Source organism: Phasianus colchicus, chromosome 5 (genome assembly GCF_987193195.1).
Source record: "Phasianus colchicus chromosome 5, bPhaCol1.hap1.1, whole genome shotgun sequence".
Classification (NCBI taxonomy): domain Eukaryota; kingdom Metazoa; phylum Chordata; class Aves; order Galliformes; family Phasianidae; genus Phasianus; species Phasianus colchicus.
The window spans coordinates 865001-879728 of NC_143440.1; the positions used below are offsets into that span (position 1 = coordinate 865001).

At 34.6% G+C, this 14728-nt stretch overlaps 1 protein-coding gene across 12 annotated transcripts in view; it reads left to right on the forward strand.

Moving 5' to 3' along the window:
* The window catches only part of CCDC73 (coiled-coil domain containing 73), a 76257-nt gene that overhangs the window by 29285 nt on the left and 32244 nt on the right, over positions 1–14728 (forward strand). For 5 of the 12 annotated variants that reach the window (XM_090142103.1, XM_090142102.1, XM_090142101.1 and 2 more), the window contains 5 exons: positions 246–390; positions 8614–8685; positions 11896–11967; positions 12717–12752; positions 13158–13232. In XM_090142103.1, the coding sequence (XP_089998229.1) occupies positions 259–390; positions 8614–8685; positions 11896–11967; positions 12717–12752; positions 13158–13232 (387 nt within the window). In that variant the 5' untranslated portion in view covers positions 246–258. Of the gene's footprint in view, positions 1–245; positions 391–1294; positions 1895–8613; positions 8686–9221; positions 9975–11895; positions 11968–12716; positions 12753–13157; positions 13233–14728 lie in introns of those variants that run through there. The other 7 variants (XM_090142109.1, XM_031607184.2, XM_090142105.1 and 4 more) reach the window with 7 other exon arrangements.

Here is a 14728-nt window from a genome sequence, read left to right on the forward strand (position 1 = left end):
CTAAGCTCAAAATATAGAGGAAAGTAAATGAATATTGTGAATTGATGGTAAAGCTGGTGTTTTTTGTTGTTGTTGTTGTTTTAAGAGTACCATACATCTAGTTAAAATGGAAATGTAGAAGATTGCATAATGGCTTTAACAAGTAGTTTTACTATTTGCAAAATGTATATATTTGCATTTTTCTTATTGTTTCAATATCCTCTTCCAGATCAACCAAAGAGAAAATGTTCATTTTTCTGTTGCAGACAAGCTTTAAGAATGGATGAAGACCTTAAAATGCAGGCGCTCGACTCCGCTCTTCAGAGTCCATCAGAGACATTGCTTTCCATTCGTCTCTTGGACTTTAAAACAAGTTTATTGGAGACTATAGAAGAACTGCGTATAAGGAGGGTAAATGTGTTTATATTGTTTTGAATGTTTTAATTCTGTTTTCCTGCCTGTCATCATAGAAAATGTTGCAGAAGTATGGGTCGATTTCACATTGTATTGTAAGGACTTCACCAACTATAATTTTGTTTTTAAAGTTGCATGTCATTAAGGCAGTGGCTGTAACTGAAATTTTCTCTGTAGGTTTTACAAGAAATTAAAGTTGAATGGGAATTGTGAATTTGAGTTTTGTATAATTATCAAGTTGCTACTGTTGATCAGCAAGCTATTAACACACGTTGTTTACATTAGACTTCTGTAACTACATTCCATTGTAGTTATTTCTTCTCTTTAAGAGTGGCTATTGATAAAGATAGCCATTGTAAAATCTATGAAGTCTTTCTCATTTAATAGATGGATTTAGCATGTACTAAAATATTAGGTTAGTGCCCTACAACACTAGTGTATGAAGGGGGTGGTCTTTCTGAAATAAGATGAGATCATCATGTAGTACTAAAGTAAAAGTGTTTCTACACAGTTGAAGGCAGCTACAATTTTTTGTGGTTAATTTCTCAGTTGTCTGATAAATTTTTTTTTCTATTTCTCCCTCTAGCATTTCTGAACTGTTGAATTTTTGAAAGACCTCAAATATGCCTTTCTGTGTTTGATGCATTTGTCCTGTTCAAAGGATGTGCACTATTACTTTAAAAATATTAGTATCAATGACTTTTTTGATTTTAGTGAAATGTTATAATGCTCTTTAAAAGCTGCATGATCCCACTTTCACTGTGCAGTATTAATTTTGAAATTCACCACAGTTTGACCCCTAGACTCTTGTCACAGTGGCAATATTTAGCTTTGCCTATCTATTTTTTGGATTAAAAAGTCTGAAGGATGTAACTGACGTGATAATTACAGAAGATGTTAGCTAAACTTCATCTGCACTGTTTGGTTTTTTTTGCTAAGTTTGCTTTTTTAATCCCTTTGGTTGGAGTCTTAAAATGTTTAGTGCCATAAACCTTCATCTTTGGGGATAGTGTTGTTTGGTCTGTCTCTTTTGTGTCCGCCATATCACAGGACTAAGCGACTGATTTTAGTCAATGTTTTCTCAAGAAGGTAAGTGATTTTCCTTGGTTAAGTAAGTCTTTGGTTTCAAAACTGATGTTAATGCTGTAGCAGAAATGCTAAGTCACAGCTTGAAGCAGTGATTGAGCACCTGGTGGGAGGGCAGGGCCAACCCAGGGGAACTCAGGTGTATGCAGTGCAGCTGATTGATCGAAAGGCATCAAGTCAAGATCCACCCCTTCCCAGACCTCATTCAAGAATTGGCAGTGAAGGCAAGGGTGCCTTGCTAGAGATCCCTGCCTACCAGCAGCCTTCTGAAGATAAACAGTGTCTTTCCTTTTTTCTGTGCCCATGGCTGTTGCATTTGAGCAAATCCTCGCTTGCTGCAGCCTGGGACCTTGCTGCTTTGATGTCATTGGTGCACTGTCTATTGTGTTACAAATGCCAAGAGTCAATTCCATAGGTAAGATGTCACTCAGTTTCTAAAACATCTGTACCTTCCTTCATCCTTAAAATTATTTTACCTGCTTTTAATTAGAATTATGTCAAAAAAAGCTAATCATTTGACTCCTAATCGATTTGAAAACTTAAAGTGTCTCTGCATGCATTTTATTGGCTTTAATGATGAATTTAGGGCTGCTTGCTTAGTATCATTGAAAATTGGAATAAGAAACTTCAACATTATGAACAACTAAGGGTTGTAAAATGATATGGCTGTGCATAGTACCTTTTTTTTTTTTTTTTTTTTAAAGTAGAAATTTTATGGATGTTCTTGCTTACAGATGATTCTACAAGATCCTTCCCTGAATTTAGCTATAAATCTGTTACAAATCCAAGGGTTATTTTATGAATTTATAATCAGCACTGAGAAAAAGGCAGTGCATACTCCAAAATACAGTGCTAACTCAGAATTACAGTTCTTGTTTTGCACTGTGCTGGTTTTCCTATGGACAAGAATAAACGACTTAATTAAAACATTGTTGCCTGTTAAATAGGCAAATGAAGTTAAAGCTCTGCTGTTTCTTGCTCCTCTTGCTTTTTTTTTTTTTTTTTTTGTTCCCCCAAAGTTGCTTAAGATCTTTAGTAAATTCAGTAGTCCAATGGAGGCAGTATAGCTGTGGGGTTTTCTCTCAATTGTGTCTATGACCTGTAGGTCGACCTTAGAGGAGTAATCTCCCATCTGTTTGCTTCTGTTTCTCTTCCTGTTGTTGGCCTTGTCCCTCATACAGGATTCTCTTCACAATGGGAATTAACGTGTATTTTCTGTTTAATAAGCTGCCTTGCATTGTTGGTTATACTGCAATGTGAACTCAGATTTATAAAAATAAATTTGCAGATGAAATAATCAGTGCAACGCTTGACAGATAAAAAAAACCATTAAGTACTAAAGTATTTTGAGAGACTTGTTGTGATCCAAACTTGATACCATAAGATTAAGTCAAGACTTTTTCTGAATGTGCTTATTTAAATAAATGCGTTGAGTTACTTCATTTGTTTTTCACTTTTCTTTGTTAGACTTATCACTGTAATTAAAGTCTCAAAAGTAATTTAGAGAATTTCCTCATAATTCTAAATGTTCTCTGAGTAATGACTGCTATGCCATCTTACATATGAAATCCCATTTATTGTCAGTGGTAGCTTGTTTATTCTAGGCACTATGTGGTTTAAAATACTCAGTACAGCTTCACTTTATACCTTGGGCTGCTAATAGAGTATTTGTTCCTAGTATGACTTTTTTTTTTTTTTTTTTAGCTTTTAACTTCATACTTCTGTTTAAACTATTGTTCCTGCTTCCTCCAGGAGTAGAGTTTGAATGTCCTTTTTGCTTTCTGCTATTCTAGCTGTTCCACTCAACCAGCACCAATCAAGCCAGTGATTCTTTTGTGATGGATCTCTCATTAACTTTGTTCCAAAGTCTCTCAGTATTGCTCTGCAATCAGCTGGTTTCATTCTGTTGAGTAATATGAGGCAACTCTTTTCTTAGTAGATAAATGTCATATCTTTAACAGTATAAAGTTGCTGTGCAGTAAGTGAAACTGGAAGGCTCTTGTGTTTTCTGAAGTACGTATAGGAAGCTGACCGTGCGTTTAAAGGCAAAGATTATGAGTTAAAGAAAGCTTAGATGTTGTGTATTGAATAGGTTTCTTTTCCCAGATAGAGTAAGAAGCATGTGAACATAAATCAAGGATGTTCTTCTTTATTTGCACAGAAATGTTTTCTAATGCATGCAATATGGGTACTTCTGGTAACAGCTGAAGCAGTGTAGGTGATCAGATGTAGCTGAACATAGGAAAGATGAAATTTTAGTGCTAATTTTAAAAAAGGTACTAAAGCTTTTCTTTGATGCAAATGGCAAGTTTCAGTGTCCCGGTTCCATGCCTGGAAACATGCACCTGCTCTGCTATGGCCTTTCCTGATGTTGACTAAAACATCACAACATTAATACTGTTGATCCTGTAACTTGTTTCGTGGGTCCATAAGGTCTAGTGCTTTAATGCCAGAATGTTCAAGGGTACCTGAGCTAGTCTGTTCCAGAACAGAGATGTATTTGCATGTGCTAGCAGAGCCAACTGATGAATTTAGCACTGCTTTGCAGCTAATATGGACAAGTGGGGTTCAGAATTGAGATGCAAATTGAAAGCTGTAGGTTAGTACTTGAAAATGCCACCTCTACTCAAAAGGTAAATTGGTGTTTGCCATATTAAGGAAGTTGATGAAACCATAAGCTTACTTATCAGCAAGAGCAAACCATGAAGTCTAAGCTTGAGTTAGTGGAGATATTAAAACGTTTGTGGACTTACCAGCTATGATCATACTGGTTTTACTATATCTAGACCTAAAATGGCAGCAACTAACCCCATGCTAAACCTGCTTTGAGGGGTGGTCTGTGAGAGTACAGCCTTCAAATGTGCAAAATGGAGTGAAGTTAAAAAGAGAGCCAGAGGCACCTGTGGTAGCTGCTGTGTGGACTGTTCAAGTGGAACAATAATTTATTGACCAAAACTGTGAGATTGGAAACTGTTGAAACTGTTGCAGAAATAAAGGTGTTTGTTTTGTGTTCTGTTGGTATGTGGGGGTGGGGAAGGAGGTATTTTAGTCAATAGGCACTGTTAGCTTATAACTCCTGTTAGCAAATGCATCTTTTGATTAGGAATTTATTATTTGAAGTTGGAGATAAGACATTAAGTATCAGTTAAGAATTTAAAGATAGATGAGATTTAAGTATAGATAAACTGCCATATGAGGGGCAGAGCAGTGAAAAGTTTTCAAAGGAAAAGAAATGACTGGAATACATCCCTGTTTCTTTGCTCGTATGAAGAAATAGTTGATAGTGTGCTTCTGAAGAAGGACAATATTTGAGACTAAATTCCACATGTGTGGCTACTGAAGGTTTTTACTAAGTGTCATAGCTATGAAGAGCCAAAAATGTAACGTCTCACATGAAAACTAGAATAAAGCTGTTATATTTTTCTCTGTCTTTAAGATTTGTCGTGGGATCAAAACTTGATGAATTTCTATTCAGTCTTTTAAAAGTTTGACTTGACTATTTAGTTCATGGAGGGTATTCTAATTATAGCATGAAACAATCATAAACTGTAGTTCCTATGAGTACTATTTGATTGAGCTGCATGAGAAATTGGCTGTGCAATTTCGTAGGAGGTAGATTATGAGTTTGAAAAAGATAATAAAAGTACCTAGGAGCAGTTTTGGCTGCTTGGACATGAGCCAGCTGTACTCTGTTCCTAAATCTGTTCAGGGTCAGGAATCGAGGGGGCTTGACCAATCCACAGCCCATCTTGTAAAACTGCAGCCTGAAGCAAACACTTTAAAGAACGCTTGACACTTTCCAAAGGTTATAACGAGTAAATAAACCATCAAATGACTCCTCTTTTATTGTTATGGTAGTCTTTTTATAAAAACCCTTAAATCCATGTAGTCCTAAGGCAGCTAATAAAAAATGAACACTTTTAAGGTTTTGTGGTTTTTTGATACCTCATCAAAGTTATATACAGCATTATGCTCCCAAGTATAACAAAAATGTTTTTCTCATATTAAACAGCTGTTGGAACTTCTTAAGAAAAAAAAAGTGCTTCACAAGTTTTAAAAGCTTTCACTTCAAAATGGGGAAACTATAAATGTCCTTAGAAAGAAGTAAAAATGATGGATAAGGCTTATAATTGTTAGCGATTTCACATGAGAACACTTTCAGCATATAATTGTCATTCCCACTTTGAGTATTTATGATGTTTATTGTTTTTTTTCAACAGTAGTTACGTACATGTACACATTTTTGAGAGCTTGCAGGTTTTCCATTATAATCTGGGAGTAAGTTGGAGGAGTGTTGTTCACATAGAGAACTTCAGTTCCTGTCCTCTCTACTATTCAAAGCAAAGGGCTGAATTGAAATGGAATTTAATGCAGTTTTCAGGCTTTATTTAGTTAAATGTAAAGGGCTCAGTATAGATGCAGTGGTGACTATTTATCAGTGGGCTTTAAAATGTGACATGCTGTTTCCCAGATCAATTGTAAAATGTTAAATTTTAGTGTCCTCGTTAAATTTTAAAATATTTAGACATTTTAAAACAGAAATGGTGTATGTATGTACTTGATTACAAATAATTTGTAAATCCCATTTTTTTTACATAAACCTTTTTGTTAGTTTGTAATAAACTAACTTCTGTTTTTATCTTTACTAAAGGCTTGGTAACTTATTAATATAAGGCATCCCAGTTGATCTGAATGTAAGTTTGCTTTGTCAAGAACTAGTAACACTGATGTATGTTCTGCTGCTGCCCTTTAAAATATTACACTCTTTTCCCTTTATTTCATAAGTTTAATGTGGATAGATGCTGGTTGCTCTCCAACAACCATTGAAATCAGTGATATTTGTGCCACCTCCTTTTCCCAGCTTAATTGCCCACTGCATATGCAGGTGTCTGCACACGGGTGGAGGTTAAGGATCTTTTTTTTTACAGGCTTACAATGTACAAAACTTTTGCTAATGATGCATTGTTTTAATAGCATTTCTTGCCTAAGAGCTTAAACTGCTTAAGACTGCACTTCTATAAGAAGCTATCACAGAATCACAGAATGACCTGGGTTGGAGGGGACCTCAAGGATCATGTAGTTCCAACCCCCCTGCCTAGCAGGGCCACCAAACATACACCTTTACTAGATCAGGTTGCCCAGAGCCTCGTCCAACCTGGTCTTGAACACCTCCAAGGACGGGGCATCCACAACATCCCTGGGCAGCCTGTTCCAGGACCTAACCACCCTCCTAGTAAAAAACTTCCCCCTAACATCCAACCCAAATCCTCCCTCTTTTAACTTAAAACCATTTCCCCGTGTCCTGCTATTAGCTATAAGTCAGCCTACTCTATTTTTAGGAGAATATTGTAATATTTATTGTTTATAGATGAGTAAGGGAAAACAAAATCCTTATAACCAAAGTATGATTTGTTAAGGCAGAACTGAGACACTTATTTTTTCAAAGTTTTAAATGTATTTCTTATATAAGTCTTCAAAATCTTTAGGTTTGTTCTCTATCTGAACCCTCTTGGTACTAGTAGGGAAATAAAAGCTAAAAAACGTAGCTAGTTCTCTGTGAAACAGATTTTAATTTTAAATACATGTTCAGTATTTTCTGTGTAACGTTCACATGAGTTTTGAGGCGTGTTTTTAGATCCAGCATGTAACTCTTACTTAGGAGTAGCATCTTGTGCATAAGAGTGTAAGTTATTTCTTTCCACACATGTGCTTGTTTACTGTATTACTGTTAAATAAGGATATCAGTTTTGATCCTAGAAATTATAAAAGGTGTCAGTATCAAAAACCTATGTTAAATCATCGTGGGACGTATTTTGCCATTTGCCATACTATTGATAATATAATGAGACTATTAATCAAATACTACAGTAGGTGAAAAAATGGTGCAGAATCTCCTTTAAAACAGCCTTGCACAAGTTGAGGCATTGCAAGCATCCTCTTAAAAGCTTAACACTCTCATTTGTACAGGATTTAAGAAAGAATTGCATTTCTTCTGAACATTTGTATTACCTGCTTTGAGATAGGAACAGTCTTAGATCTTTAAAGCATATTCATTATTTGGCTGTATGTATTAGGAGAGCAGTGTGTTGCTTATAATGATCTACGTCTAAGGTGTAGATACCATTGTCACTGTTTTTGGTAGGGGAATTGTTCTTCTTTTCAGCATTGTATTTATAGAAGAAGGACCGTGCTTGTGAGAGAAAATAAAAATAACACACAAGGGAAAATGATTCCTGTTAGGAAAATCTCATTTTAGTGCCAGAATGTTTCAGGAGAACAATAAATTGTTAATGACTCTGATTATCAGCAGGTATATCTTACTTGTTATCATGGTAATAATTTGATTCTTGACAAGACAATTCTCTAAGAACAGGTGATGTAACACCTCCTGAACTGTTACTGCTCCATCTCCTGGATTGTGAAGAACCTTTGGCCTTTTGTCATGTTCTTTGCAGGTAGCTCATCTTATCGAAAATGCAAATGATTATGCAGGGATTCTTTTCCATTTTTTTTTATCAGTCTGGTAGGTCAGAAGCCTTATTGGCACATAAGGTTGCAATAAATGTTTCATTTTCCATAATAACAATGTGATTGCTGTCATACGCTTTTAGTTGTGGGAGATGTCAAAAAGGAAGAAAAAGGGGGGATAAAAAGAAGAGCTTTAGTGCTCTGAGTGAAATCTTTGTGAAATCATTAAGGTATCCCAAAGATTCTGACTTATTAGCCGTGATTATTTGTGTCATTGATTATTTGACTAATCATTGACTTCCTTCATCAGGATATCCAATCACTTTTCAGCTGTGAAGTAAAGTTGAGTCTGTTTTGTTGCCTTTGAGCCTGCTTTTGTTGTAACTGCAGAACAGAAGATGTATGAGGAGCCGGCTGCTTCTGTCAATTCAGAGCTGTGATACTAGTTCATAATGTTCTGCTGTTCACATCAATCTATGTTATTAATTCTGCAAGTTTTCTGACTGGAACAGCTGATCTGTTCTGCTGTTTCCTTCTTGTTATGCAGTGTATAAGCACAGTGTATAGTAACTTCTGTGTATTGGACTGTAAAGAAGGAGTAGTAAGAGTAGACAAATTATGTTGGTGTTTGATTTGTAGATAACTGTCTTATTTATTTTTAATTAGGAAACGGAGATCAATTATGAAGATCAATTAAATAAAATTGTTGTGGAGAAACAGGAACTCGAGTGGCAGAAGGTAACTTTCCTGTGATTTTTGTCTTTCAGCTGCTGAGATTTGGTTTTAAGATATTACTAATTTGGACTGTGGTTTGATACAATTCTTAAGTCTTTTTGTCACTTACAACAGTAAAATGTGGTAGACAATATTTTGTCTAGCCATGCTGTAGCTTTAGTATTGATTTTAATTTTGCTCAATTTAAAAATCTGCTTAACAAAAGAATCTCATAATAATATTTGGCATGACTGGGAATCTTTAGTCAAAAGGGATATTAATATTGAAGAAATAGAACACTAGGAATCTTGACATGTAATGTGGGGGAAGCTACACAGCAACAGCTCTGTACTGTGCCTGGCTTTGGCTAGTGCCAGTATCATCACAGCAACTTCCTTGTTGTGTTTTGACTGTAAGTTTTTTTTCTAATATTTATACATATGTGTGTTTATTTTTTTTAACAGTAACTTACAAGTTAGATATGCTCAGAAGTTTGTCACCTTTGCTCTGAATGAAGTTTTCAGTACAGTGCCTAACATTATTTTTTTTTTTGTTTTTAGGGTTAGGGCTCCTGAGGTTATGCTTTCATAGGAAATCCATTCCTTTCTCAAATACAGTCAAACCTATGACCCTTGCCACTGGGTCACAAGATAAAAGGCTTCACTCTGTATATTTTATGATCACAGAAAAAACAATAATTTCAGCTCTATCCTTGATCTTGGGATCTTTAACATCTTAGTAGGAAAGGAAGACTGTTTCTTCTTGGAGTTCATCCTAACCATCTTAAATTAATAATCCCAACTATGTGCTTTTTTTTCCTAGAAGATATATATGTGCACACAGAAACAGGAAACATTTTATATTTATAGGAGCAGCAGTGCTTTCGATTTGTAGCCTTTCTTTGCTTTTCTTAACATAGCATTGCAGTCCTTAATCAGGGTTCAAAAGGAGTGATTGCTATTCTTTCCCAGACCTTAACAGCAATTTACCATTTATAGAAAGATGGGACTTATAGTTAGCTAGGTGAAATCATTTTGTGTTGTTTTTTTTTTTTCCCCTCATGCTTGGATTTTAATTTGCATGTGGCAAACCCAATGTAAACAGTGACTTGTAGATTTTAGGGACTTTGAGAGAGCACTCGAAGTATGTAAAAGACACATAAAACTCTGGAACTTCAAAGGAACAAGCTGATACGTGTTTCTGATTCTGGAGATTTAAGCAAGATGAAAATGCTAAGAAGTATGAAATTTAACTTGAATTTGTGACCCAGTTGTTTCCAAAAGCAAAATCACATTGACAGTAGTCAAAGCTCAGTAAGTAGACAGCTGCTGCTCTGGACTTTTCAAATATTCTTTTATATTTTTCCTTCAGAGATGCCTTTCTGCCAACATTTCTGTGGTTCAGTATGCATTCTGTTTTATCTTAAACTTAGTGAGCTGGTTTCAAATAAAGATAGCGTAAGAGAACTTTCTGATTTAAGGCAGAAATTTGCTTTCAAATTGTAATATTAGTTTTAAGAACATTCTTGCTGCTGTTGGAAAAAATACTAAAGTAGGGAAAATCAGTGGACAAAATCTCTTTTTAATCTGGTAAGTATAGTCATTATACTTACTGCGGTATCACAATATCAGTTTTGCTTGTACGTTTAAGAAAGTCATTTTCTTCTTTATTCTGTGCACCACACATACATGTCATGTATGCAAAATACTAGGCTTTTGAGATAGTACAATCAATCACGTTACTTAGTAGTCTTAGGTAGAGGTTTTTGGTAAAACATATCACTTGAATGTACAAGATAAGGAAAAATGCAGTATATATTGAAGAATTCAGTAATACTTTTATCAGGTTATAAATTATATCAGTGACAAAGTTGTATAGAAGATGACAATTTGGTTAAACCAAATTTATATTTAAGTAAATTATCTGTCATTGACTTGAGTTCCTATAGAAATATCATCTTAATTTGGCAGTACTGTAGTTATAAAATCTTATTATTCCTGTGGTGGGTAGGAATAATACACAAAGAATACTTGATTTGCTGGTAATCCTGTATCATTTCTGGATTTTTAGTTGGTATGCTCTTTACCTATTAATTAGTCATGTTGTATGTGTTGTTTGATAGATGCAAATAAGAACCTTCTGTAAATATCTCACAATGAATCAATGAATGTGTGCGTGAATATAAAATGCTCTGCCTTCACAGATTTCCTTCATACTCAGGTCAAAGAATGTGAGCCCTCAACTCAAAAGTAATCCCTGTTTGCTGCAGAATCTAACATTGTTTGTATCTGAAAAACTCGATTAGGGGAGAAGAAAATAGGCTTCTCACATGTGAAATGAATTATCAGTTTAGTTTCTCATCAGTCACTCTTTAATAGTCTGAATTTGTATTTATTTTTGTACAGTTATTGCATAATCATTGTTTCACAGTAAGGCTTCTTAGCTAAATACTCATCTGTATTTTGTGATAGTTGTTCTTGACTGCCTTTATTTTTTTTTAAGTATCTAGAGCTTCAAAAGAAGATCTAACAAAGATATCTTCATATTACTTCCCCTAGGTTGTTTTTTTCCTGTCTTGAGCAGAGGAGTGTGATAGTTAAAGATCTTAAAGACTGCCAACTTGCAGAGCGGAGTATTAGTGTACAAGATGATGATATAAAACAGTAGCAAACACAAAAATAATAGTTTAACTCATTTTCTTATGTACATATTTTTTATGTGTGTGAGTAAAGCCAGGCAGCAGGATAATTAAAGTAGGAAATCTTACCTTATGACCTTATGCTTAGTTTGTTCTGTCGCCCTTCAGATCTTTTATGTAGTTTGTTAAACTACTAAAATTCAGCTGGAAAATAGAGTAACTATATTTTTTTAAATGGAGGTGAAAATTAAAATCCTGTGACTTTTTGAAATGCATGAAGATACTGTCATAAGGGGGTGTGGATATTGCATTGCTTCTGTACCTTGATAGGATTGGTAAGAATTGCCCTTAGGAGTCCCAGCAATGACGTATCTTCTAGAGGTGATAAGTGCTACCTGCTGTGAACTAGAAGAGAGGCCACTGATGAAAAGATGATTACTGGTTAACAAATATCTGGTCTCATCCTCAGGTTTTGCTTTTACTCAGTGATGTCTTCCTAAAGTTATGTAAGAAAAACACTGGTTCTCTCTTAAAAGACCATATATGTTTTGCTGTAAGATTATGTTTAAAGGATTGTTGTTATTTCCCATGAGCAGGAAACTCTGCAGCATCAGACAGACACATTACAGCAACAAACCAAAGAAGCTATGGCAGCTTTTAAAAAGCAGGTAGCAAAACAAATCCTTCCAGCCTAGACACTAAGAGTTCAGAAAATGACAGCATGTTATCCATTGGTATTAAAACACGTAAGCTGCATGTAAGATGGTGGAATATACAGCTCAAAAAAATCAAGTCTGGTTTTTTTTTAGATCCAGACATGCTACAGTTGACAGTTCTTCATAGTAATAAGCCACTCTTTCTGAGATTCTGAGGTTTCCCAAAAATTCCTACAGAAACTTAAAACGTGTTGTATGTTAGTTGTGTCCCCATTCTGTGTCCCCTCACACTCACTCCCTCTTCCCAGTCTCTTTCTAAAATGGCATGTCTTCTGGAAATTTTTTCATAAAAATTGAGGAAAAATCTGCAATATAACTTATTCAGTTCAACATCTGAAAGAGTGTCTCAGTCTTTCCAGTCAGGGTTGTGATTTTATCCATTAATAGTGAGCAGTGATAGGAACGGAAAATGTTACACATGGAGATGAATAATTTTATCACTAATGCTCCAAATTTCAATCATACCAAAAAAACAAGCAGTTCTTTCCTTCTTGGAAAAAAAAAAAAAAAATGTGATTCACCAGCTTGCTGCTGCTGTAGAACAGTGTAGGTGTATGTATGTACTTATATAAAATACACCTATATAAGGGAAATAGCCTATACAAAGTAATATAATGCCTTGTTAATTTGTGTGAATAAGATGAATTTGAAGTGCAGTATTGATTTGTTTCCTTTTTTTTTTTTTATGCCACTGAATCAAGTTACAGGCAAGGATGTTTGCCATGGAAGAAGAAAAGGTACTTCAGTATAATTCACTATTTGCCAACTAGTGACACACATAGACAAGTTATAATGTTATGTAACTTATCAAACACATACTAAGTATATTATAATTATTTTTCTTACTGTGGCCTTTACTAAAGTTACAAACTATAGCTTCTTGAGAACTACTGTTATGCTTTTTTAATAATCTGTAAGATTATCTTTATTAGATGTTAATATTTTAGTTCTGCCTTTGGCAGCCTTGTTATAAGTGATGAAAATACAGTATCATGTATTCATTTTTCTCTTCATAGCAATATAGATGTATATTTCAAAATATTTAGCAGTTATTTGTTATCCTCATAACACTCTTGTTAGGCTTTTATCATTAAAAATATGTATTCTGCCCAAATCCTAAAGTACAGATTATGTTTTGAAAGGGAAAATATCAACTTGCTGTAGAAATAAAAGAAAAAGAAATCAATGGATTGAAAGAAACATTGAAAGAATTACAGGTAAATTATTATTTTCATTAAATAAATGTCGTTGATATTCAAATATTGTTTCCACATGCCTCTCTCCTCCCCAAGAGAAAATAGTTATTTTTCAGATGGTCTTTAAGACATTCCTTTTAATCTACATGGTATGCTCATACCTCACTTTCTAACAGTGAGTTTCTGTTTTAGCCTTCAGTTTCAAACATCCTGTCAACTAAAGTTCTTTTATTACAGAAGAATGCACAGATTCCAAAACCCAAATGGCATGTGAAATGTGACTTATTTTTCTTCCTATTCTCCACAATCTTCCCTTATGCTTGTGTTAATCTCTTCTCACCTGTCTGAAAACTGTGGTTTTAGAAATTCCTAAGCAATAACAACAAAAATATTTACACTGGACATCCAACTCACAAAGTTACCCATCTTTTGTATTGATTTCCATAGTTAGTTTCATCAGGAGGCTTTTGTATTTTCCACTTAATTCATTTAATGCATTTCTATAAGAATTAAAAAGGAGAAAGTCAATAGGATCTTTTTTATTATTTACAAATCCTTGAGTGGTAAAGTAGACTTCAGTTGTCACCTTGGCATATAATTCCTTTTGGATCAATGTTTTCTAAATCAGAATGAGTGGATGCCTTGCAAGGGGTGGTACTGCCACTTTGCTATCATGGGTTGCCAAACATTTGGCACTCCTACAGTGACCTCCAGTGAACTGTTAATATCATCAAGGTAGAAGTCATGTTTAAGCCTGAGAGGCTGAAGACTTTGAAGTTACTGCTGATATTTCTTATGGGTTTGTAGAAACCCAGGTTCTGACTCAATGTTTTAAAAAGTTTGCAAATTTTCCATGGAATTATGATACTATAAAATTGAAAATCAAAGACACATTTCTTGGATATTTGTTATGACTGAATTATCTACAGGTTTTTGTTTTCTCTTTTTAATATGAATTTTCCTTTTTACATTTACAAGTACTCTTTTAGTTTCCAGGACAGTGAAATCTTAGATTTAGAACTTCGCGTGAAAACATCAATTTTCCATGTTTGCATACAAACAATAGCTTTAAGATTTGCTCAGGTTTCTGCACCCGAATGGATCTTCAATTTAGAGAGATGTGTTTTTTCATTTGTTTGTTGTTTTGGATGTAAAAGGGATAGCCTAGTTTTGCAGTAAGCTTTAAAGAAGAAAAGATAATGCCCATCTGTCCATTCCCAGACAGTATTTAGGCACATGCTAGAAACACATCATTCGGTGAGAGCCTCCATTATGAGAACTGAAATGTTCCTTTATTAAGTTGTAAGTGTATACATCAAGTGATTTGGTAAGTGTGGACAGGTGAGATAAGGTTGGACAAAATAAAAAACTGACCCTTGCCAAGGCAGGGGTTAACTCTTAATGTTTTGGATATGTATTTATTTGCTTCCAGTAGGAGCGTGGTGGTTATAATTGTTTTATATGTTTAAATCTTATGGAGTAAAGAGAATTATTCTTACTACAAATAAATGACATGT